Source organism: Labeo rohita, chromosome 7 (assembly GCF_022985175.1).
Source record: "Labeo rohita strain BAU-BD-2019 chromosome 7, IGBB_LRoh.1.0, whole genome shotgun sequence".
Lineage (NCBI taxonomy): Eukaryota > Metazoa > Chordata > Actinopteri > Cypriniformes > Cyprinidae > Labeo > Labeo rohita.
Window position 1 is genome coordinate 19,251,747 of NC_066875.1, and position 26,026 is coordinate 19,277,772.

At 36.0% G+C, this 26,026-nt stretch overlaps 2 protein-coding genes across 3 annotated transcripts in view; one reads left to right on the forward strand and one right to left on the reverse strand.

Moving 5' to 3' along the window:
• Positions 1-1,258: 1,258 nt before the first annotated feature.
• Positions 1,259-2,886, forward strand: cdkn1ca (cyclin-dependent kinase inhibitor 1Ca). Its single transcript, XM_051115385.1, has 3 exons — positions 1,259-1,922; positions 2,038-2,149; positions 2,406-2,886. Coding segments are annotated over exons 1-3 (648 nt in total). The 5' UTR covers positions 1,259-1,387; the 3' UTR covers positions 2,407-2,886.
• Positions 2,887-6,662: 3,776 nt separating this feature from the next.
• The window catches only part of kcnq1.1 (potassium voltage-gated channel, KQT-like subfamily, member 1.1), a 47,106-nt gene continuing 27,742 nt past the window's right edge, over positions 6,663-26,026 (reverse strand). For both annotated transcript variants that reach the window (XM_051115378.1, XM_051115377.1), the window contains 6 exons: positions 15,894-15,969; positions 13,215-13,309; positions 12,918-12,964; positions 12,666-12,727; positions 7,691-7,947; positions 6,663-7,575 (listed from right to left, as the gene is read on the reverse strand). In XM_051115378.1, coding sequence (XP_050971335.1) covers positions 7,732-7,947; positions 12,666-12,727; positions 12,918-12,964; positions 13,215-13,309; positions 15,894-15,969 — 496 coding nt within the window. In that variant the 3' untranslated portion in view covers positions 6,663-7,575; positions 7,691-7,731. The remainder of the gene's footprint in view (positions 7,576-7,690; positions 7,948-12,665; positions 12,728-12,917; positions 12,965-13,214; positions 13,310-15,893; positions 15,970-26,026) is intronic.

Here is a 26,026-nt window from a genome sequence, read left to right on the forward strand (position 1 = left end):
GTACTGCGGCCATCTTGGAATGCGCTTGACGTCATCGCCCGAGTCACCTGGTTGGTTGAGCTTCGCGCGCCACTGGTTGACACCGCCCAGCGGCGTCAGAAATGCGCGAATTCGAGAAGTGTTTTGACTGGATTTGGATTCAACGTTTATATTTGTATGTGTCATTTCGATTTCGCTATTATATTTGTGTTTTATACTTATATTCAAGGCTTGTTTCATAATTTATACCGAAGGCGAAACTATAAGCCTTGAAATGTGGCATTTAAAAACAAACCATTTTAAATAATTTTTCGAACTAAATGTAACATTTAAGAAAACATGCAGTCGATGCCCCGGAGCATTTAAAGACAATGCCATTGAATGCTAAAAACTCTCATTTACACTGAGTTAAACAATGTTTAAACTGAGTCAGCACAAGTTGGCCTACACACTACAGGAGAATAAGCATTGTTGTTAATGAAGATAATAATAAACGCTGCACACTAAATATTCAAACAGTTTTATAATTAATTTTATATAAGCTAGTAATATAATTTGTTATTAGTGTAATATGTGACCAGTCTTAAGTAGCACTGGTATTTGTAGCAATAGCCAAAAATACATTGTAAGGGTCAAAATTATCGAAAAAAAAATTATTTTATGCCAAAAATTATTAGGATATTAAGTAAAGATCATGTTCCATTCAGATATTTAGTAAATTCCCTATGGTAAATATATCAAACCTTAATTTTTGTAATATGCATTGCCAAGAACTTCATTTGGACAACTTTAAAGACGATTTTTTATTTATTTATTTATTTTGCACCCTCAGATTCCAGATTTTCAAATAGTTATCTCGGTCAAATATTGTCCTTACATACGTAAATCAACCGTACATCAACGGAAAGCTTATTTATTCAGCTTTCAGATGATGTATATATCTCTTTATTAAAAAAAGACCCTTATGACTGGTTTTGTGGTCCAGGGTTTTTTTTTTTTTTTTTTAGCATATTATTATTGTATTTTCTTATTATAAATAACATAAAGAGACCTAGGATATTATATTGTTTTATTATTATTATTATTATTAATGATGTATTTGTATACAAATTACATTTTAGAGGAAACTACCCCGTTTGTAACATTTTAACATTTTTTAACAGTCTCTTATTACATGGTATTCATGCATGTGCCGTGATTTTCTGACTGTGATTTTCGAAACGAGGGGGGAAGGTGACTTTGCTGATACTGGTGGGGGGTTTATTGCACAGGGCGTGGTGTCCGTCTAGCCAATCAGGGGCCTTTGCTGGTACAAACGCTGGCCTTTAACCACCGGCACGGATATAAACAGACTACAGACAACAAGAACCAAACAAACGTCGGTTCACGGCATTGACTTTTAGGCATCATGGCAAACGTGGACGTATCAAACAATCTGGAGCGTAATGTTGCACGAAGAACCTTTCCTCTTCTCGCCCGCACAAAGGTTTGCCGTAACCTTTTCGGCCCCGTGGATCATGAGGAGCTGCACTGTGAAATGAAACGCAAACTCCAGGAGATCTCCGAGCGAGACCAGAGCCGGTGGAATTTTAACTTTGAGACCAACTCGCCTTTGCCTGGAGATTACGAGTGGGAGGCGATTTCAGAGGACACTATGCCATTTTTCTACAAGGATAAAGTGCAAAATAAGAGAGCTCGCGTCGCGGCGTCTGTTGACGCAACAGGAGACGCGTCCAACACTGCGGACTGCGGGTTACACGGGGTTTCTAGGAGTCCTGTAGTTCAAGAATCCACGGACGTCCCGAGTCGATCTAACGAAGTTAACCAAGAGAATCTCTCTAGTGCGCTCAACTCAAGACCAGCTCGTTCTTCAGTCCTCAGAAACAGAAGAAAGAGGTCACTCATCCCAGAGAGCCCAAGAAACAACACACCACAAATAACAGGTAAATGCATTGAAACTGTAAATAAAAACAACTGAAACTTTTAATGTCTCTACTTTTTTAAAATGCGAAATGGAGCAAAACATGTCTAACGGCTTATAATATTGATTTCCACCAGACTTCTTCCCGAAAAGAAAAAGGACCCTGGAGTCCAAGCAGGATGAACGGAGCTCGCTTCAAGCCGGCACATCCACCAGCATTGAAGTAACGCCACGTAAAACAATAAGATGGTATGTGTCAAATGCAATATTATTACGACTGTATTCGTTATACTTTATATATATATATATATATATATATATATATATATATATATATATATATATATATATTTTTTTTTTTTTTTTTATTAGCCTATTACTAATTGTTGTACGCTTGTAAGTGATTGACGACAACGAATTCAGTAATTCACCTTCATTTAAATGCCCGTACTCTATGTAAAGCTATCGAACAAACGCTAATTTTGTCTTTTTCTTTGCTTTGCAGATGTTTGCACTCAATGCAGCAGTCCACCTGTGATTATCTGCAGAGCGGATGAAAGAAAACAAGGGGACGACACTTTTACTCTCTCTCAACTCATGTAGCAATAATGGCTCCGCCAACACAGACTTTGTTGCAGTGTTACAATGTCTAAACGGTGCAATTTTATATTTCTTTTGTTTTAATTGTGTAGAGGGCTAGGCCACACTGCTCTAAATAGACTGGAGCAATACCTGTTTGTTTTATTTTTTAAATATACTAACTTATTTTATTTATGTTCATAATAGTTGGTTACTCTTTATTATTATTATTTACAGCTATTGTTATTGTTTTTTATTATTTCGGCCATATTTTATGTTGTGTTTTATTTAAGTTTTGTTTGCAACAACATGTAAAGAATGTTTCTGAGCCGTGTTTGTTAAAATATATTCTGTAGCTCATGCTGTACCTTTGAATCAAAGTGTAAATTAAATTATATTTTTGCTAACTTTGTCGTATTCACGTGTGTTCTTGTGAAAGTCACGTATACTGTTCAACTATAATTGTGGATCATGGGATGTGGGTAAACGGCAGAAAAAAAATGTTTGCCCTACACTTTTAAGGCGTCAACATTTTGCCTGTGACAAAAAGAGTAGAGTTTGGCCTCTAAACAGGAGGGACTCAGCTGTTCCGCCCTCAGTGTTTGTGGGGAGGGATATGCGGGCAGCTGCGTGCTATAGGGAGGATTTAAATGCCATTTTCTTTCCATAATGAAGGAGGCAGGTGCCCTTGGAACCCCGCTTTGTCCACATAAGACCTTCATTTTCAGCACCCTCTCAGCTATCCCGCTAATGAAACACTTACCAAGACTTGAACAAAATGGGCTCCTTCTATTTACACGCCAACCACCTGCCTCCCCTCCCCCTTACCTACGCACTATCTGTGAATAACATTTACTATAGATACCACCACACGCCAGATCTTTATAATGTCATTGAGATAGGAGAAAAGCTAAAGGAGAACAAAAACGATAGACAAAATAGTGACCAAAACGAAATGTAATGGTGAGCCAAAATAGGTAAACCCTAACCAAAATACTAAATCTAGAATATTTTGTTAGTCTATCCAATTGGATTTTTTTTTCTGATTTCGTTTATTTGGACCAATTTTAGAGTATCACGCTTCTTTTAAAATATATAGTTCCTTGTCTTGTATCTCAAATGACGAAACGCACGCACACACACACACGTTTGTTTTTGTGAATTGTGGGGACTTTCCATAAACTTCTATAGTTTTTATACTGACCAAACGATATTGTCTATACCCTAACCCTAAACCTACCCATTACAGAAAACATGTTTGCATTGTTACATTTTCAGATAAACATCATTTGCTATTTTTAATAATTTTTTTTGACATTGTCCATGTCAAAAATTTCAGGTTTTACTATCCTTGTGGGGACATTTGGTCCCCACAATGTAGCAAAAACAAGTACACACATACACACACACACAAGAATCGACCTAAAAATAAAAATAACGTTATGAACAGCTACGTTTGTAATTAGAGTAATACTTTTTAAAACTTTGATAATAAGCTGGGAAGTCAATGATAATTGGATAAAGTAAACTGCTGTTCACAAAAATAAAATGGCTTAGCTTATTATTTGGATTTCACACGAAAACGAGAACCTTTGTGATTTTGAGAAATCAAATTTCATCGGTAAAAAATTAAATAATTCTTCTGGAATATGTTCATTAACGAATTTTACACATTACTCCGATTTTTGTGCTTTAATTTGCGTCGTTCTCGTTTGGTATAGGTGAAGAGTGCCAGTGTTTTGCCAGATATAGCCTTTCTCTAAAGAAGTTTCCCATTTCCATGACCATCTGGCACCAAAAAAGGCGAAATGGAACAAAGGCCGCTAAAGGCGTAAGGCGAAGCGAGTGCCATCGCATTCACCTGCAAATGAGGCTTTGTGCTCTCATAGAAGCACTCGGTGCTCACAAATCCTGTTTGCTTTTGTTTCTAGTCCGTATCTAGTCGTGTGCGAGAAAACAGAGATACTCCAGTCCGTCATGCCAGCGACTGCTGGCTATCATTCAAATGAAGGAACGAATAACGTTTAGAAACGTGAAACGCAATTGCAGAAAGATGGGTAACATTTTAAATAAACATGTAATCTGCATGTAAACATAATTAACCAGAATAATAATATAATGAACAATTTTACTACGTAGCCTAATGTAATTTTTATTTACACTCTGACCAAAATAAATAGGCCTACATCGGAGGAGTCTGTAAACACTGTAATTTGAGTTTTGTATAGAAGTTTAAGCAATATTATGATCAAGTAGTAAAATAATTATATTTACTTGAACGAATTTTTATCCTTCGCTTGTTAAAATATGATCAAATGTTCGCGAAAGCTGCCTTTATGCCTCTTATACATCTTGCAGACACGCAACTGTCTTAATATTATTAAACCACCGTGCTTCATAATTATTAATGAAAAACGAGGATTTTAATAAACGTAATTGTATGACTTGTAATGTGAGGAATCCCCTAGGGTTTATCTGAACCTCATTATTTGAGCTTTTACACTAAAATCATTATGTCCAGATTGACAGGGTTTCCAATATGTTCCGTTATAGCTCAGCTGGGTTTCCTGACCAGATGGATTACCTCCTCAGGCTCATGGGACCTCGACTTTTATCAGCAAATCCCACAGAGACACATTCATTCAGGCCATGCAGTCTGTACATCATTAAATGAAGTTAAGAGTTCAATTCGGATCCTTTTATTCGGACTAAAACATTATTGAAACCGCGCTCGTTTATTTGACTTAAAACCACTACGGAATATTGTGCAATGATGTAAAGACAAATTTCTGAATTCAAAATACTGCATTAGTACGCATTAAACTACAAAATATAATTAAATAATTAGTGTACAGTGTTTCAATCTTTCTTATCCAAAAACACAATTTTGTTTTCAATTTTCATTTACTTAAAGAAAGCAAAGTGAAGTCATATATTAACAGTTCATTTCAATTGCCATTCATTTATTTTTCTTTAACAGGGACATCACTTTCCCAACACTGCTACCCTTTTTGACACAAACATTAGCAATTTGCAGCAAAACCATCAAACCATTCATCTCTGTGTTGTAGCCCTCTCTATGTAAGAGCTGTTTCTCTTTCACTAATAAAACCCATAAAACTAGCGGAGGCACTGGCAAGCTGTGTCTTCAAGGCTGGATACACCTCTATGGGTTCACTAGCTTGAATTAATGGCATTTGGTCCCAAAGTTTGCTCAGCGGTCCCAGAGACAGTGACAGCAGTACGTCCTTTTAAACGAATAACAAAGGCTTATCATTTATCTGGCGGCATATGGGCCAGACCCCCTCTGTAGCAGGCCTGCTCTCTGTGGTGTCTGCCAATACTGTTGTCCTGTTGATTCCATTGTTGACATACTTGTCCTGCCATGAGGAGGTATAGACTAAAGCGTAGCGGGCACTCGTTTTATTCCTCTTCCCTTTTGGGACTTTAATCCATTTTTTGGTGGAAATGTATAAGCCAGATATCTGGTTTTATATCTGCTGGTTTTATTGACTTAAGATTAAGTTGGCACAAATGGTTATTAAGGAAGAAGCTGCCATCCTGGTTTGCTACTTCAGCTTTTCTGAAATTTATTCCTAAGCCTTGAAGAACGGTAGCAAAGTAATAAAGACAAAATTGTCATGCTTTTCAGGAATGCGTATGTGACGGAATGTCTGATTTGTTGCACATATTACAGGTGACAATGGTCCATACGAGAAGCTGTGCACGAACAAAGGCAGAGTGGACAGCCGTGTTCCTGCCTACGATAAGGTCAAAGGGTGCACATGTAGTCATCCCCATAGCAACAAAGCCCCTCACCCCTGAGAGCAAATGTATTGTCATAAGATCAGAGGTCACAGTGCTCCCCATATGGTCGTGTGCTGCATAAGTCATTGATCTGTCGGGATGCTCTAAAGGAATTCTGAAAGTGTCACTGAAAGACTTTTAGAAAAAAGACAACAACTGTTTCTGAATGCCATAAATGCCTCCACACCGGCATAAATAGCACCATTCTGGCCTGATGGTGAAGGAAAAGAGCGGGAAGCTGGGCTGCCCACACACTTGTGTTTGAATAGCCAAGACGTTTGACCTCACAGAAACATGGAGGAAATTAAAGCACTGCAAACATGAGAAAGAAGAAACAAGATGTTTATTCAGGATAGAACTCTTGCCAATATTGCATTTTTGAGACACAGCACTTCATAAAAATCACAGTTTGGATTTTACTGGAAAATTGTGAAAATCAGTAGTGTTTGTAGGATGCAGTGTTTATTTTTACACAAACTACTACATTCATATTAGTGAATGAACATAAAAATCTGTTTGAGAGGACAGAGCAGAATTTAAACAGTATTCACAAATGCTTCTGCCTCTAAAAGCTTATCAGTGATTCATAAACAAGAGCAAAGAGCACACATTTTGTTCCTGTCAAAATAAATCACAAAACATTCATAACACTCCAAAATAAGGTCACAATGTTCACTCCTAAAAATAAAGGTTCTTTACTGGCATCTATAGCTCCATGAAGAACCTTTAACATCCATGGAAACTTTACACTGCACAAAAGGTTCTTTAAGTTATTAATATTTTCTTCACACCAGGCCACGTTCACATAGCAGCAGAATAAGGTTGTCAGTCCTATTTTTGAGTGCATAATACGGTTACGTTCACATACAGTACGGTTTATTTTCGGGCGTGATAACCGCGTTCTGTAACCAAACTCACACCCGTAAATTTTCAGGACTCACAACCGCGTTCTTGGAAAACACGCACTGTGTAAACGGAACAGAACTGGACAACTAGTTCGTCAGCGAGCCTCTCTGCCTCACAAACTTAAACTGACGGAGAAACAACAACAGCTGTGTGAACGGGACATTTCGAGACTCACACCTGTGAGTAAATGCGGTATCACTGCGAACTCCCCCTTTTGAGACCTTTATTTTTAAGAGTGTGGAGCAGAGGTCAAACTGCTCACAAAAAGTATGGAAATATACAATAATCTAATAAACAATATCAAAAACTCAAAGTCATACTTAAACAATGATATGCTAAAAATATGTATCCATGTCTTGTTGCATCAAAAGAACTCCAACAGTCTGAAAAAAATGTAAAGATGAATAGAATTAGTCAGACGAGAAGAATCTTAAAAATCAGCTGATGCTGAACCTGAGCCAAGCCTAATCTCTTATATTAACTCTAACCAAAACTGACCCACTATAAGGCACGTTGTGATTTGGTGGTGCTGTAGCGACTCAGCTGTCCTCCTGAATAACAGTTGGCGTGGACAGTTGCTCAGAGCTGGTCAGGCTGTCCTGTCTGCTCGGCACTGACAGGCTGAAGGTGGCTGATTGTCGCTGGAAGCTGCTACGCAGTTCCTTCCCTCTGGCCAGATCTCCTCGTCTCTCCCTCGCCAGCATGAGGTTGAGAGATTCTGCAATGCTGCTAAGTGTCCTGTCCATGTGTGTGATCTGTGGGGAAACGAGTGTGTGGCCTCAGCACATCTTTCAAAACAGTGTCTAAAATAACGTTGTCACTGCGTCTGTGTAAATAACGTCATAAACAAGAGTCAAACTGTCAATACAAGCTGTAAAACACCAGCAACCGATAAAAGATCCCATCTGTATAAATAGAGCAAAGGCAATGAATCCATTCTTCTGCATGTTGTAAATGGGATTAAAGTTTGATCAATAAGGTGATGATGAATAGTCGAAACATGAAAAGATTAGGCCATCACAATGTTGAATTGAGTAGAAACTATCTTCTAGTCTAGGGTTATTTAAAATTAAAATATAGGATTATGACATTGTATGTCGTAGTTTCATATAATATTTTTAAAAATGGGCTAAAAATATAAAAAAAAAGTCATGTAACACTGATTTAAAGGTGATATTTTGAAGTAAAAAGTGAAAATAGTATTTTGTTCTCTAGTCTTCAAAAAAAAATATATATGTTAGAGCATATATGTCAGAGGAGTTTGTTACTGTCTATGTGCATAAAAAACAACATATATTAATGCCAGTGGGGATTCTTGTTAAATATTTAAAGGGATTCATGTTTGCGAGGAAGAAAACTGTCAGAGAAATACTTGTTATTCTTCATTTTACAGTTGGGGAGCCAAATGTCATGAGGTTCTTTCCCTTGGGTTGAGGCTAAGTGACGTGTGGAGCCAGTGCCGTCTACACCTCATTAGAAATAACCAGACGAGTGTCTCCGTGCTGAACCACAGTTTACACAATGATAGTGGCACCACAGTCACATACAAACACATGCACACATGCACAAACACACTCCGCCACACAGAGTACGGCAGGAGATTATATATAAACATATATAGCCATTCCCCATATAGACATGAATGCAAACATGCATACTGCTAACCACAGAGGAAAAACAGCATCTTGAGTCAGAACTTAAAGGATAATTCATCAAAAATTGAAAATTCTGTCATCATTTACTCACACTCACAAGTTTATCCCTATAAACCATAAAACTATTCTCTATTAAATATTATGAACTTAATGTGGAAATGTCTTTACTTAGGAAAACAATATAAAGTCATAGTCATATCTGTACAGTCTTTAAATACAACACCCTCATGTCATTCCAAACCCGTAAGACCTCAGTTCATCTTCAGAACATAAGTTAAGATATTTTTGATGAAATCTGAGAGCTTTCTGACCCCACCAGCATTGGTACTACCACGTTCAAGGCCCAGAAAGGTAGTAATGACATTGTTAAAACAGTCTGTGTATAATGTTGGGAGCAACATGAACACTTTTTGTATGGAAGCCAGTTTACGCCACTGAATAAAAAATAAAAACTTTTTATCTCACAATTCAGACTTTTTTTCCCCCTTAGAACTGCATGATACAAACGTGCAATTTTGACTTTTTGTCCTCTGAATTGTAAGATATAAACTCACAATTACATGATATAAACTCAGAATTGTGAGAAATAAAGTCAGAATTCTTACTTTTTTTCTCAGAATTGTAAGATATAACATTTTTGAGGGGGAAAAAGACTGATAAGTTCTCAGAATTGCGAGTTTATGTCTTGCAATTCTGACTTTATAACTCACAATTGTGAGTTTATAACTCATAATTCTGAGAAAAAGTCAGAATTGTAAGTTTGTATCACACAATTCTGAGAAAACAAATGCAGAATTGTAAGATAAAAAGTTGCAATTACCATTTTTTAATTCAGTGGCGGAAATGAGCTTCCATATTTTGTGCGCCAAGAAAACAAAAATAACGACTTTAACAATAAATTACTTCTCTTCTATGTCAGTCTTTGCCACGTGTTCACAAGAGTCACAAAGAAATTGTTGAAGAAAGACGTTATTATTTCTGCGCACAAAAAGTATTCTTGTAGCTTCATAAAATTAGGGTTAAACCACTGTTACATGATCTATTTTAATGATGTCCTTACCAGTGTTGGGGAAAGTTACAATATTGCAAATGTAAAAGCCCTTTCACACCAAAAGTGAAACGAATAAGCCTCAGGCTGAAGGAACATTAAATTCACATCTTTACAGTAGAACACAGGAAAAGAAAGTTCGACAAATGTTAGTTTATCTAAAGTAATTTAGCTTTTTGAAGGTCAGCAGCAAAGACACTGGTTAATAAAATGGGATTAAATACAGAGAGATGGGTAATTGTATTTCTAATCACAATTAGTATAGAACTACAGTAAGCATCAAGTTTACACTGCACACACAACGACTAGATTTCTCTCAACATGGGGACATTTTTTGAAAAAGTAACTCAGATATTTTCTTGTAAATTAAAAAGTAATGTGTTACTTTACTAGTTACTTGAAAAAAGTAATCTATTTACGTAACTCGAAATGCGTTACCCCAATGCTGGTCCTTACTACCTTTCTGGGCGTTGAACATGGTACTTGCATTGCTGTCTATGCAGGGTCAGAAAGCTCTTGGATTTCATCAAAAATATCTTCATTTATGTTCTGAAGATGAATGAAGGTTTAACAGGTTTGGAACGACGTGAGGGTGAGTAATTATTCATTCAGAATTTTCATTTTGGGGCAAACTATCCTTTTAAATTTCAAATAAATGCTGCTCTTTTGAACCTTCTAATCACCTTCTAAAAAGAATTCTTTTGACTTAAAAGAACACTCCACTTTTTTTGAAAATCTCTTTGTCCATCTCCCCTAGAGTTAAACGGTTGAGTTTTACCTTTTTCAAATCCATTCAGCTGATCTCTGGGTCTCGTGGCAGCATTTTTACCATAGCTTAGCATAGATCATTGAATCTGATTAGACCGATAGCAACTCGCTCAAAAATGACCATATATAATGACGATATTTTTCCTATTTAAAACTTGACTCTTCTGTAGTTACACTGTGTACTAAGACTGATGGAAAAAGAAAAGTTGCGATTTTCTAGGCTGATATGGCTAGGAACTATACTCTCATTCCGGCGTAATAATCAAGGAACTTTGCTGCCGTACCATGGGTGCAGCAGGCGCAATGATATTATGCAGTGCCTGAAAGTGACCGGCATTAAGTTTGTGTAGATGCGTAATATCATTGCGCATGTTGCATCCATGGAACGGCAGCAAAGTTCCTTGATTATTACGCCGAAATGAGAGTATAGTTCCTAGCCATATCGACCTTGAAAATCGCAACTTTTCATTTTTCGTCCGTCTTTGAGCACGATGTAACTACAGAAGAGTCAAGTTTGAAATAGGAAAAAAATATTGAAACTCTTTGGTCATTTTTGAGACGCTAATGGTCTAATCAGATTCAATGATCTATGCTAAGTTATGCTAAAAGTGCTACCGCTAGACCTGGAGATTGGATGAATAGATTTGAAAACGGTAAAATTCAACTGTTTAAATCTAGGGGAGTTGGAAAATGGGCCTATTTTCAAAAAGTGTATTTTTAGTGTATTAAATGTAATGGATTGTTTAAAAAAGGATTATTTCCCACATAAAAATTCCCAAAATGCGAAGAGAGTTCAGTCAGAGTGGAGGCAGAAGGCTGTGTCAGCAATTCAGTAATGAGTTACTTCAGATGGGTGTTTGCATAAATGTTAAGGGTATTTGTTCCTGTTTATGCCAGACACTGCCTGCTTCCTGTTTACGACAGAATTATGGGAAGAAGAATGACACTGTAAGGGGCAGGGTATCCTGTCCACAGCCTCTAAAACTAATGACACATTTTCAAACAGTTCTTTACAGAAAAAAGTTAAAGACGGTGTGTCCTGCTGGGAAACACTTAATCTGGCTACTCAACACATCACTCACTAGTATTGCCACAGAAATGTGCCTAGCATGACAAAAGTGAGTCATCCATTTTTAACATTTTTAAATAATGAATAAACGATTGAAAAAAGATGTCATCTTTCCTTAAAGATATGTCAGCTATGAAAGCTGTGAAAAAGATCAAATTCCTCTTTAAATGCTTTTCTAAACATTCTCGGTGAAGAATTTAAAACATGTTGAACAGGCTTTTCATAAAATGAGTCAATTTGTTACTTACTCAAGCATCTATGAGAGACAAAGAGGGAGAAACCGAGTGAGTGAGTATGTGAGAGAGAGATCATGCGAACAAGTGTGTACGCTGTTTCGAGTTCGTGTCTGGGATGAGAGCTGTTTGTAAAAGGATTTATGGCTGGAGTGGCAAATGAACAGGAGCAGAGTGAGTGTTTGTAGAGCTCCCGAATCCCCGTCATTCTGAGGGGCCAACAGACCTCTCACTTTTACACACACACACACACACACACACATAAGCCAGAAAGCTGTTCTTTTTAGAGTCTTAACACCCTTATCAGCACACATCACTCATGGAGAATGTTTGAGAAGTCTTCAAAAAGTGATGTTTGATTGAAGACAGAGAAAGAGAGAGGTTACTTCTGCCTCCAGGTTAAGGCTTAATGAATGAAGCTTACAGATCTTTATCTGCAGAGTCCTTCCCAAAGCAATTGTGCTGGGTGCTTTTTCTAATAAACTAAAGAACTGGAACTTATTGTTACACTAATGAGTAACTTCTTGGAAATGCTTGGTTTCTGAGCTTATTGTGCAATAAAATTCAAGAGCATGTGGTATTAACTGAAGAGATATTTCCGATACTGAATTCCTCAAAGGTTAAGACATGTCTTCTGGTGTTTTCACAACATAAAAATGCTATAAATGTCCTTTTCGTTAAGTATTATTCAAGTGCTTACCTTCTCTTCCATCCTGTTGAGTCTGGAGCCAATAGTGTTTATGCCTTTGTCTTTCATGCGCTCTAAAGGAGAAAAGAACGGTGCCAAGAAAAACATCATAAAAACCCTCCATAAACACAAATGTGCACTGCGACTACAAGACAACAATAAACAGCAACATTAAGAACAACGAAGAGGTCAAATTGTAGCAAACGCATGGTGTGGGGTCAAGGAATGAGAGAGGAGAGAGTGTAATGAATGATCTAGCTTTACCTGAACTTGTCTGGTAGAAGGACAGCTTCCCTAAGGACTGATCCAGTCTGTCATGGCCAAGTGTGCGGCGTTGGAAATGTTCACGTACAGAAATGGCAGATGAAATGAGACAGGAATAGTGACAGGGATGGATGTACTCTTAACTTCCCAGCTTTGTTTACCCAAAGGTCATGTAACACTCATTTATTTTGCTATTATACCTTTAATGTCATGCATGTATAGCCATGTTAAAGTAAGCACTTTTCTCTACACACGCTTAACTGCTGCTAAGTGATATAAAGTGAGTTTTTATCCCACCTTCTCTGCAGCTCCTTGATGCGCACCATGAGGTTGAGATTACCCTGCGAATACTGCTCAATGACATCCCTCACGTCATACGGCTTACGTGCTTGCTGCAAAAAGCGTCAATATAATATAATACTTTAATTATTAATACTTTCATTTTATTTAGTCACTTTTTGATCAATTTATCATTTAATGCATCCTTGCTGAATAAAAGAAAAAAATACTGACCTCAAACTTTTGAACAGTTTGCCTTAAATATTTATATTTAACATACATTTAACTTGTTTATTATTATAGTACTTTAAGCCATTAAGCTTTTATGATTTAAAGATTTTTATAATCATTTCATCATTCTTATGCTATAAACTCATATTAATTGAGATATTTTGTTTGTACTTTTCATAATTAAACTGTCACAGGACTATTCAAGTGAAATACAAAAAAAGTGACCATTCAGCATGCAAAATGTACAGCTGAGGTCAAAAGTTTACATACAAAATGTTTTTGAACAAAATAAGAGGGATCATACAAAATGCATGTTATTATTTATTTAGTGCAGACCTGAATAAAATATTTTATATAAAAGACATTTACATATAGTCCACAAGAGAAAGTAATAGTTGAATTTATAAAAATTACCCCATTCAAAAGTTTTCATACACTTGATTCTTAATACTGTTGTTACCTGAATGATCCACAGCGGGTTTTTTTTTTTATTAATTCATTATTTTTGTTTAGTGATAGTTTACAAGTTAGTAAACAAGTTCCTGAACAGTTAAAACTGCCTGCTGGTCTTTAGAAAAATCCTTCAGGTCCCACAAATTATTTGATTTTTCAGCATTTTTATGTATTTGGACGCTTTTCGACAATGACTGTATAATTTAGAGATCCATCTTTTCAATATTTTTTTTTTTTTACAGAAGATACTTACATTTCCCAGAAGACAAAATATGTTAAATTTACCTTGATATTTAAATTCAAAAAGTTTTCACCCCCGGCTCTTAATGCATTGTGTTTTTAATCTGGAGGATCAGTGAGCGTTTGAACCTTCTGTAATAGTTGCATATGAGTCACTCAGTTGTCCTCAGTGTGAAAAGATGGATCTCAAAATCATACAGTTATTGCTGGTAAGGGTTCATATACACAAAAATGCTGTAAAACCAAAGACATTGTGGGACTTTTTCTAAGGAACAGTGGGTAGCGGGAATTTTTTTCTTATACACTTCTACACTTCTACACTGGCTCTATATATAAGTGAACCTGTAGATGAATATAGTCTGAAAGAATCAAATCATCATAAGGGTGAGCTATCTTTACTTGACACAACCAGCCTAAAATCAAATAAGCCCAAAGGGGAAATATTTCCTCTTGATTGTCACCTTTGAGGAAAATGATTCACATCTGCTGACACCAAACGAACATCCTGATCAAACACTTAATCATTGCTCTCAGGGCATACAGAGCACAGGTGATGATGCTCATGGCTATTTAAACTTATTTGAGCTTCCTGACTAACACAGGGAAGATGTGTGAAGATCCACGTTTGCTACAGAACTTAAGCTCGGTTTGATTAGCGTCAGTGAAATAACCAAACCGTTCACACATCTCCGGCACAAATGAACCAATTCAGGAGAAGCTAAAGCCGTTCAAAGGAGGGTAAACATTGTCATGACATCAGACACAGCAAATCTAGCCAGCAGCATCTGACAAACACTCCAAAGTGTGTGTTCTGTGTCACAAGAGTGTGTGAGAGGAGGAGAGAAGGACTTGGAGAAAATAAGGGGATTGAGAGATGGCTCAAATGAAAGGATGGCGAGAGGATGGGAGGGCAAAGAGAGAAGACAAACAAAGTGCAGTAACGAGTATCGAGTGTCGCACAATCGCACAAAGGAGGAGAAAGTGTGTAGGACAGCTATTAAGGTAATCCTCTGACATTAGCATGTATTTTTGAGGACTCAGGCAGAGCATCTGCTGTTACTGAATGAGTCCCAACTCAAGATTGTCCCTTCTACACGTTTCAAAAGACACCTTATTCACTACTTACACTGAAATTCATTATAGGAGTAGTTCACTTCCAGAACAAAAAATTACAGATAAAGTACTCACCCCCTTGTCATCCAAGTCTTTCTTTTTTCAGTCGTAAAGAAATGATGTTTTTTGAGGAAAACATTTCAGGATTTCTCTCCATGTAGTGGACTTCTATGGTGCCCCCAAATTTGAACTTTCAAAGTGCAGTTTAAATGCAGCTTCAAAGGGCTCTAAATGATCCCAGACAACTAATAAGGGTCTTATCTAGCGAAACGATCGATTATTTTCTAAAAAAAATTACAATTTATACTTTTTAACCTCAAATGCGCATCTTGTCTAGCACTGTGTGGACTGTTTTTTTCCCCAGTAATGACAGTTAGGGTACGTCTAAAAACTCTAATTTTCTCCTCCAAGTTCAAAATTGCCTACATCGCTGTTTTACCCTTTTTTGTATAGGGTGTTTGATCTTCTTTGCATATTCACTTTGTAATCTCTTGGTTTAAGGAATGCTAATTACTGGAAACATGGCTCTTACACCACAATCAAGAGAAAAAAATCTGCATTTCTGCACATTAAGCACTGTAATGTAATGCTAGCTCTGTAACATCATGCTTACTTGATTAGATTTTGCATGTGTTTGCAAACAGAAAAAGAACATCTTACCTGGAACTTCTTTCTGGCCACAAAGTAGTACATTCTCTGGATCACACGAATGGCTGCTCGATGGGAATCCCGCAACCTGTGTGTTTAAGTGTCATGATTAGTACTGATAGAGATATTTTAAGAGATAGTTCACCCAAAAATGAAAATTACCCCATGATTTACTCACCCTCAAGCCTTCCTAGGTATATATGACTTTCTTCTTTCAGACGAATACAAACAGAGTTATATGTCTTAGCTTCTTCTATAAGTCTTATAATGGCAGTAAATGGGTGTTAAGATTTTAAAGCCCAAAAAAACTGCATCCATCCATCATAAAAAGTACTCCACACAGCTCCAGAGTATTAATAAATGCCTTCTGAAGAAAATCGAAGCGTTTGTATAAGAAAAATATCCATATTTAAAACTTTATAAACTGCATTCGCAATCTTATAAAGAAAAATATCAGAGCATTTCGATATAAGCCAAGAAGGGATCGTTCTTTTTTGTTAGCTGTAAACAAAACTTGGTTCTCACGAGACTAGCATATTCTCATGCCTACGTTATACAACAGTTAGTGGAAACTAGCAATTGCGGTTTATAAAGTTTTAAATATGGATATTTTTCTTACACATACGCATCAGTTCACTTCAGAAGGCCTCTTTTAACCCCCTGAAGCTGTGTGGGTACTTTTTATGATGGATGGATGCACTTTATTGGTCTTCAGCTTGGAAGAGCCATGACATTTTTTTTATATAATTCCAAATGTATTTGTTTGAAAGAAGTCATATATACCTAGGATGGCTTGAGGGCGAGTAAATCATAAGGTGATTTTCATTTTTGGGTGAACTATCCCTTTAAATCCTTATTTTTTGATGAACTGTAAAAAACGAGAACTTCATTTTTATTGTAGATGTTTTTATCTATGGTCATAAATGTGGCATCTGACATACAACTATGGTTGTATATCTCACCCCTAACTAACAAAGCACAATGAATGACCTTTCACATTTTCAATATCATTTGCAAAACAATCCTATCAGTCTCCAGCAGGCCCTTCAGGTGCAGCCCAAAGCCACTCCAGATGCCGTTTATGTGGTCGGGACTTTTGCAAGTGGCCATTGAGCACAAAGGGTCATGACCAGGACACAGTGTCTAAGAGAAAATACAAGGCTCTTTCTGCTTTTCAAAGGTTTCAAAAACCACAGCACTGAGATTTGGTAGGGGGAAGGGCACTGACTTCCAGGAGACCCAAGGTTATCTAGGGGAACGGGACATTGTCTCAAAGAAAGACGAAGTATGAGAAGTACACTTTCCCTTGCACGTCGGCTCCCGCGTGGCAGTCTGTATGCAATACGTGCCTGTATCGTGTTAGCATGCTAAGGCTCGTGTCTGTTGCATGTCACTTTGACAAAAGATGGAGCGCACTCACACAAGTTTCTTTAAAATGCATTAGCGGTAGACTGGCTGCAGGCTATCAAGCCTCATTGACTTAATGGACATGGCTGCCTGACAGTTTCTGGTTTCTCCCTTGCTGCGGGCTACAGGGAAATGAGGGATAAGGCATATGCCATGCTCCAGGCAACTGCCAATTTACTGCTCTTTGGTGCCATACTCTAAACTTCAACTAGCATCCCTCTGGGTTATATTGCCAGTGGTTAAATAGCAAGCCTTCATAGCTTTGAGCATTATCATACCCACAGCAATGCAAATGTCTGTTAAGTCAGCATTAAAAGGAGAGGAAAACTTCAGATAACAAAAACTCATACTATTTTGCATACTTATAGTGTAACTTAGTTTATGATCTATTTCCATGCATATATATGCTTGGAAACAGCTACACATTATATTTATGATAAATCTGATTAATCAAAACAAGTATAACAAAAATAGAAGTTTGGAATTATGCTGTAAACATCAAAGTTTTGATCTAACAATTGTATATTTGTATATTTACTTGTTTACTGCTTTTTCTTCACCCTCCAGTCCAAATCTGATCTATCTTGAAAATAAATAAAATTAAGATTAATATTGCTACAGCATGTATTTGTCAAATTTAAACAAAATTTCAAGCATACAAATACTGAAATATTACATTTAAATACACTACCAGTCAAAGGTTTTTCGAACAGTAAGATTTTTAATCTTTTTTAAAGAAGCCTCTTCTGCTCACCAAGTACAGTAAAATTTTGAAATATTTTTACTATTTAAAATAACTGTTTTCTGTTTTAATATATTTTGAAATGTAATTTATTCCTGTGATCAAAGCTATCATTACTCCAGTCTTCAGTGTCACATGATCCTTTAGAAATCATTTTAATATGCTGATTTGTTGTTGAAGAAACATTATTATTATCAATATTTAAAACAGTTGAGTACATTTTTTCAGGATTCTTTGATGAATAGAAAGATCCAAAGATCAGCACTTATCTTAAATAAAAAGCTTTTGTAACATTATAACATTAAAAAGCTTGAAGTCGTTTTGTTTTTTCTTTTTATAGAAATTATAGAAATGAATACTTTTATTTAGCAAAGATGTTTTAAATTGATAACATTTTATAAAAAACATTTATAAAGTTACAAAAGATTTCTATTTCAGATAAATTTTGTTTTTCTGAACTTTCTATTCATCAGAGAAACCTGAAAAAAATTCTACTCTATTTTCAACATAATAACAAAAACATTTTTTGGAGCAGCCAATCAGAATATTAGAATGATTTCAGAAAGATCATGTGATGCTAAAAATTATGCTAAAAATTTGCTTTGACATCACAGGAATAAACTACATTTTAAAATATATTCAAATAGAAAACAGTCATTTTAAATAGTCAAAATATTTAAAATATTTGTACTGTTTTGCTCTACTTTGTATCAAATAAATGCAGGCTTGGTGAGCAGAAGAGACTTCTTTAAAAACATTAAAAATATTACTGTTCAAAAACGTTTGACTGGTAGTGTATAACAGCCTCGAAAGATGTTTAGACCATGAGAAACGTTAGTCAGGTATGTGGAAACTTTATACATACACTACCGTTCAATGGTTGGTTGGTAATTTGTTATTATTATTTTTTTTATTATGTTTTTGAAAGAAGTCTCTTAAGCTGTTATTAATGAAAAATGCAGCAAAATACAGTACAACTGAAATATTATAAGAATTTATAACTGTTTTCTAATTTTCTAATATAATATAATATAATATAATATAATAAAATATTTAAGAAAAGCAATGTCATCAAAAAGCAGTGTCATCAAACTTTTAATAGTAGTCATATTTATATACATATCAAAGGAAATACCTTAAGTCACAACTTCTATTTAGGTTAATATCAAGTCAAGTGCTGAATGACTCTTAAGCAATAAATGTTTATGGTATAATGGTAAGGGACAGGTGAAATGCATCTCAGAGATCAATATAGTTGGAAGGTCACGTTTTGGTGCAACATTATTTGAAACTACAATATCCCAATTGCTAAAATAAAGTTGGAATCTGCCAGCAGTCTGCACAGAGTTCAGGAATCATACCTCATGGGTGTTTGTCATTCCAATGGAGCATGCAAAGACGACAGAGAAAGAGAGAGAGAGAGAGAGAGAGAGAGAGAGAGAGAGAGAGAGAGAGGTGGGGGATTCAAGAGATAGAACATGGGAACCACCCCATCTGTCCCTGAGGCAGTGCCACTTCCTCTCTCCAGTCATGGTTACCAGCATAGCAACGCTGGTCTCATGACCTCAGCAGGGTCACCATCTGCCTCTAGTGCTGGCACAAAGCCTGGCTAATGGCGAACACTGGTGGAGACGTACGCAAAGGGAGAAAGACTCCCACTGGGACAGAGAGAGAGAGAGAAAGAAAGGAAAAGATGGAGAGAGACAGACAAACAGACAGATAGGGAGAGAAAGAGAAAAGGAGGCGATCATATGAGGTCTTCTTTCTGCCAAAGGCAGACTGCAAATCTCTCTTCCGTTCCCAATCTTTTTTTTTTTTTTTTTTTTTATATACAATAGCAGCCAGATGTGAAAGAATTGCATATCCACTGGAGGGCCACCAATTACTCAAACATGCAGAGGAGTTTGTCTACACAGCATCCATGCTGCATTGTGTACTTTAATGTAATAACACTGTGAATATTACAAAACAACAATCCCACAACAAGCAAGTCGTACTCAGCGCTTCCTGTAAGAAAAACTAAAGGAAATTCCGTCATCAATTGTTTGTCGCCAAACCTGTATGACTTACTTGAAGCCATTATGTATAATGCATTTTAAAGGTTTTCTTAATATATGGTCTAATGCATTATATTTTTTCAGAAATATTTGTAACCAAAGTTAAAATGCATTATAATATCTACATTTGAATGCATTATACTTTTTAAAGGTGTAACAATGAGATTTTATAATGTATTGCAGCTGGTTACAATTATTCATGTGATCATACAATGCATTATAAACATTACAAGGCATAATTAATGCATTTAATATATATATATATATATATATATAGCACCCTACTGAACAAAAAAAAAAACAGCATTAAAAAGTAAAAAAATTAATTGCGATGACATTTTTCCTCACAATTCTGAGGTTATATCTAACAACTCACAACTTTTTCTTGCAATTCAGAGAATAAAAGTCAGAATTTTGAGACATAAAGTTAATTTTTTTTTTCTTGACATGAGGTTGAGGTTAACAGAATTTTAGTTTTTGGATGAATTTTAAGGCATTGGTTTTACATGTTAAAGGATTAGTTCACTTCCAGAATAAAACATTCCTGATAATTTACTCACTATCATGTCATCCAAGATGTTCGTGTCTTTTTTTCCTTCAGTCGCAAAGAAATTAAGGTTTTTAATGAAAACATTCCAGGATATTTCTCCATATAGTGGACTTCAATGGGATCTAAATTGCAGTTTCAATGCTGCTTCAAAGGGATCTACATAATCCCAGCTGAGGAACAAAGGTCTTATCTAGCGAAACAATCTGTCATTTTCTTTAAAAAAAACACACAAATGCTCATCACATTGTGTAATGACGTTTGAAAAAAAAGCCATGCGTGGTTAGTTTATCTGTGTACTGTGTAGGGTGAAAAACTCCTCCTCCAACTTCAAAATCGTCTGACATCGTTGTTTTATCTTTTATTGTAAAGGGTGTTTGACTTTCTTTGTACATTTGCTTTGTAAACACTGGATCGGTACTTCCACATGTGTGTGATTACATAATGTGCGCAGTCGAGCTAGTGCAAGATGAGCAATTGTGGTTAAAAAGTATATAAATTTGTATTTTTCTTAGAAAATGAGCCTTTATTCTATGGCTGGGATTATGTAAAGCCATTTGAAGCTGCATTGAAACTGCTATTTAACCTTCAACCTGCAATGTTTTTATCAACGTAATTTCTTTGCGACTGATGAAACAAAGACATGAACATCTTGGATGACATTGGGGTAAATTTTTATTCTGGAAGTGAACTAATCCTTTAATGTAAATCATAAATGAAATCTATTTCAAACCAAAAATCAACCGATTTTGTGCCATTTTACTATTTTACAGGCGCGCTGAAGATCTGTGTTTGCGTGCTTTTTCATGTAAATAGCAAGTGATGTCGTACACGTGACAAAGGCTGTCATAATTGCACCAAATAAAGATCAAAGTGCGTCATGGGACAGGAAATAAACACGCCATTAGTACCGTCAACACTTGAGGCCGAAGGCTCAAACTCCCCACCTCCAATTAACTCTTACGGGGCTTGTTCAGTAACATTTGGTCTGAGGAGGTGATCTCAGCTTGGCTTCTACATGCAGTGTAGGACAATGACGTCCACCCTTCTGTGCATCGACTAACCCTCATTAGTGGAGGGTAGATTAGAGAACACCTGATCCAAGGTCAGTGACCGCTCCTTAGGGCAACATGTGCAGCATCTTTTGTATTGATTAGCGCTAAACTGGTTTGATTTTGAGGAAGGAGAACAAGAATTCAGAGGTTAAGGGCTTAAGAGAGGTGTGGACATATTACTGACCAAGTTAGGGCTTATATTAACAGCACAAAAATAGCCAAATCTGCAAGAGTGAAATTTACTGGCATTGTTTGTGTGTTTAAGGTAGGAAAACGAACCTGTTATTTGACCTCCCTCTGCTAATCTGAGTGTAATCAAATGTAGATAAACAGGAAACATAACAATCACCGGGCTTCACTCTAATCTTATCACTGGAAAGCATCCATGTACACACACACACACACTCTCTCTCTCTTTCACACCAACATGGTCGCAGTGGTACTGCAAAAGACAAACTCAATCAGACAGATGTACCACTAAATGAGAGCATGCAAAATTACAGAAGGATAACAAAAAATGTATTTACACTGCCATTCAAAAGTTTGGGATCAGTAAGATTTTAATGTTTTTTTAAAGAAGGATGCATTTATTTAATTAAACATACAGAGAAAAACAGTAATATTGTGTAATATTATTGCAATTTATAAGAGTGGTTTTCTATTTTATTATACTTTAAAATATTTATTCCTGTGATCCAAAGTTTAATTTTTAGCATCATTACTCCAGTCTTCAGTATCACATGTTCACATATCACATATCCTAATATGCTGATTTATTATCAGTGTTGGAATATATATATATATATATATATATATATATATTTTTGAACCTGTGATACTTTTTCAGGATTCTCTGATTAGTAATACTAAAATAATATTAAATATTCAAAAGGACAGCTTTTATTTAAAATAGAATCTAAAAAAAAATCTTTTGTAACAATATACACTACCATTCAAAGTTTGGGGTCAGTATTTTTTTTTTTCGTTGAAAGAAATTAATAAGTTTATTCAGCAAACTTGTGCTAAATTGATTAAAAAAAAGTGATAGTGAAGTGTTTTATTTGAAAAAGTATCACAGGTTCCAAAAAAAATCTGGAGTAATGGCTGATAAAAATTCAGCTTTGCCTCACAGATATAAATAATATTTTAAAGTTTTTTATATTTATTTTATATTGTTTATTTTAAATGCAATAATATTTCAAATACATTGAATTTTAATAAGCATAAGAGACTTAAAATGTTTAAAAAACATGAAAAAATCTTACTGATCCCAACTTTTAAACAGCAGTGTACATAAAAATAGATTTACTAGTCACTACCTATGTATTTTTCTAATTCAGAAGCTTTTATCCAAGAAATGAATACTTTTATTTAGCAAAGATCCATTAAATGTAATGAATCAAAGTCAGAGATTTTACACTGTTACAAAAACTTTTTATTTAATTAACTCCAATAAATTCTATTTAAATAAATGCTGTTCTTTTCAACATTTTCTTCATTATAGAATCTTGAAATAAATCATGGTTTCCACAAAAATATTACACATAACAACGATCTTTAACACTGATAATAATAAAAGTTTCTTGATAATTGTTCAGGATATGACTGTTTTTACTGTATTTCTGATTTAAAAAAAATGCAACCCTGGTGAGCATAAGATACTTCTTTCAGAAACATTTAAAAATGTTCTCAAACTTAAACTTTTGATTGGTGTGTGTGTGTATACTGATTTTTAGTGATTTGATTTTAAAAAGCAGGAATTAAAGCAAATAATTACAGTGGGATGAAATTTTGTCCCAGCAATTGTGTTTAGAAACTTCAACTGCATGATATAACTTACAGCTCAATCATCCCAAAGGAATGGCCCGCATACTCGAACCCTCCCTAATGTTTTGTTACATCATATGATGAATCACAAACACATGTCAATTACCACAATGTCTCCCACAGAGGCCATGTGCACTCTTGTGACTCGTCTCAGCGAGTCAAAGGATGAAGACCTTTGTGTGGCGGTGTTGCGCCACAGGCTGCAGGATCGTGGCACTATGGCACTAAAAGACTCATGGGGGCCCTGTGTGTCTAAGAATAGCTCTGTGGAAGAGGAGGGGAAGAGTGCTCCGATTAGCCGCGGTCTGAGAATCACGTTTAAAGGGCTCTGTTGCGCGGTACAGGACATTATCCCAAATATCAGCCCCGTCTTCCCCCTCAAGCTCAAATACCTCAATGACATTTTAATAAGTGGTCAGCTGAGATAAGGGCCACTGAGGCAGTAATGACTGATAATAGCTGACCAGAGGCTGGACGTTGTACGCTGGGGCTCGGGGCGGAGTCTGGGCCGCTGGCCAGAAGCCATCACACACACACATATGTGCACACAAAGACGTGCGGGCGCAAGATGCTCGCACACACACGCAGCAGGGGTCCCTCTGGCTTCAGCCAAGCAAAGATCTCTTTCATCCTGAGCATCAAAGCGCCAGTCGAATACGGAGAGTATTAAATGTCCTTATGAGGAGTGACACACAGCGATGCAGCATTCACTTTGACATTGAGTCCTCCACTGCTATACACCATGACTAAATGGCTTATGTCCCAAACTTGTGGCCTCATATGATCCTAAACATTACAGCAGCAAAGAAACTGACAGCGTTTATTTCAACGCAAGTCCTTATATATCACCAGGGGCCTCCGAGCCTTTTGTCATATCATGTTGCCAGCTAACAAAGTCACTAACTTTGCCGGGCCGTCTGAAAGATACCCAATATGGCACATTGATATTATTTTCACAAGGTGAAACGGAAATATTGGTGCTCGTAGACAACAACTGTATTGTTAAAAGATTACTTCACTCCAGATTTTAAATTTCCTGATAATTTACTCACCCCTTGTCATTCTAGTTGTCACGTGTTTCTTTCTTCAGACGAAAAGAAATTAAGGTTTTTGAGGAAAACATTCCTCAAAAGGATTTTTCTCCATATAGTGGACTTCAATGGGAATCAACAGGTTGAAGGTCCAAACTGCAGTTTCAATGCAGCTTCAAAGACCAAGATCCCAGTCGAGGAATAAGGTAGCAAAACGATTGGTCATTTTCTAAAAAAAATACAAATTTATACACTTTCTAATCACAAATTATATATTATGTAGTCACTTTGGAAAGGTCACACATGACGTAGGTGGAAGTACCGATCCAGTGTTTACAAAGCAAAAGTGCAAATAAAGTAAAACGGCCTTTACAAAAAAGGTAAAACAACGATGTTGGACGATTTTTAAGATACTCTTCTTTTTTGAAACCGGAGTACACAAACGAAGAACTAGCCACGGGTGACCTTTTCAACGTGACTACGTCACGCGTGAAGTTGTAGTCGAAGAGCTAGTGCAAGACGAGCATTTGTGGTTAAAAAGTATATCAATTTTTCTTTTTTTTTTAGAAAATCACAGATCATATCACTAGAAACTTCAGTTTGGGCCTTCACCCCACTGATCCCCATTTTAGTCCACTATATGGAGAAAAATCCTGGAATGTTTTCCTCAAAAACCTTTCATTTCTTTTCGAAATAAAGAAAGACATAAACATCTCAGATGACATGGGGGTGAGTAAATTATCAGGAAATTTTTATTCAGGAGTGAACTAATCGGAAGCAAATGTATTGCTGGATGATAAAGCAATTTTGAAGGACAGGTTGATGCAACACAGGATATTTGTCATCATTTACTCAGCCTCATGTCATTCCAAAACTGAGATTATTTTTGATGTGGATCATAATAGAAGATATTTTAAAGAATATTTCAACATTTTTTTTTTAGTGCTGGGCAATGATTAATCAAGATTAATTGCATGTAAAATAAAAGATTTTGTGTACATAATATATGTGACCCTGGACCACAAAACCAGTCTTAAGTCGCTGTGGTATATTTGTAGCAATAGCCAAAAATACATTTTGTGGGTCAAAATTAGCGATTTTTCTTTTATGACAAAAATCATCAGGAAATATATCAAAACTTAATTTTTGATTAGTAATATGCATTATTAAGAACTTCATTTGGACAACTTTAAAGGTGATTTTCTCAATATTTTGATTTGTTTGCACCCTCAGATTCCAGATTTTCAAATTGTTGTATCTCTGCCAAATATTGTCCTATCCTAACAAACCATACAAACCATCAATGGAAAGCTTATTTATTCAGCTTTCAGATTATGTTTAAATCTCGATTTATGGCTGGTCTTGTGGTCCAGGGTCACATATGTGTGTGTACTGTGTATATTTATTATGTATATACAAATACACACATGCATGTATTTATTTAAGAATAATATGTTATGTTTATATAATAAATATATT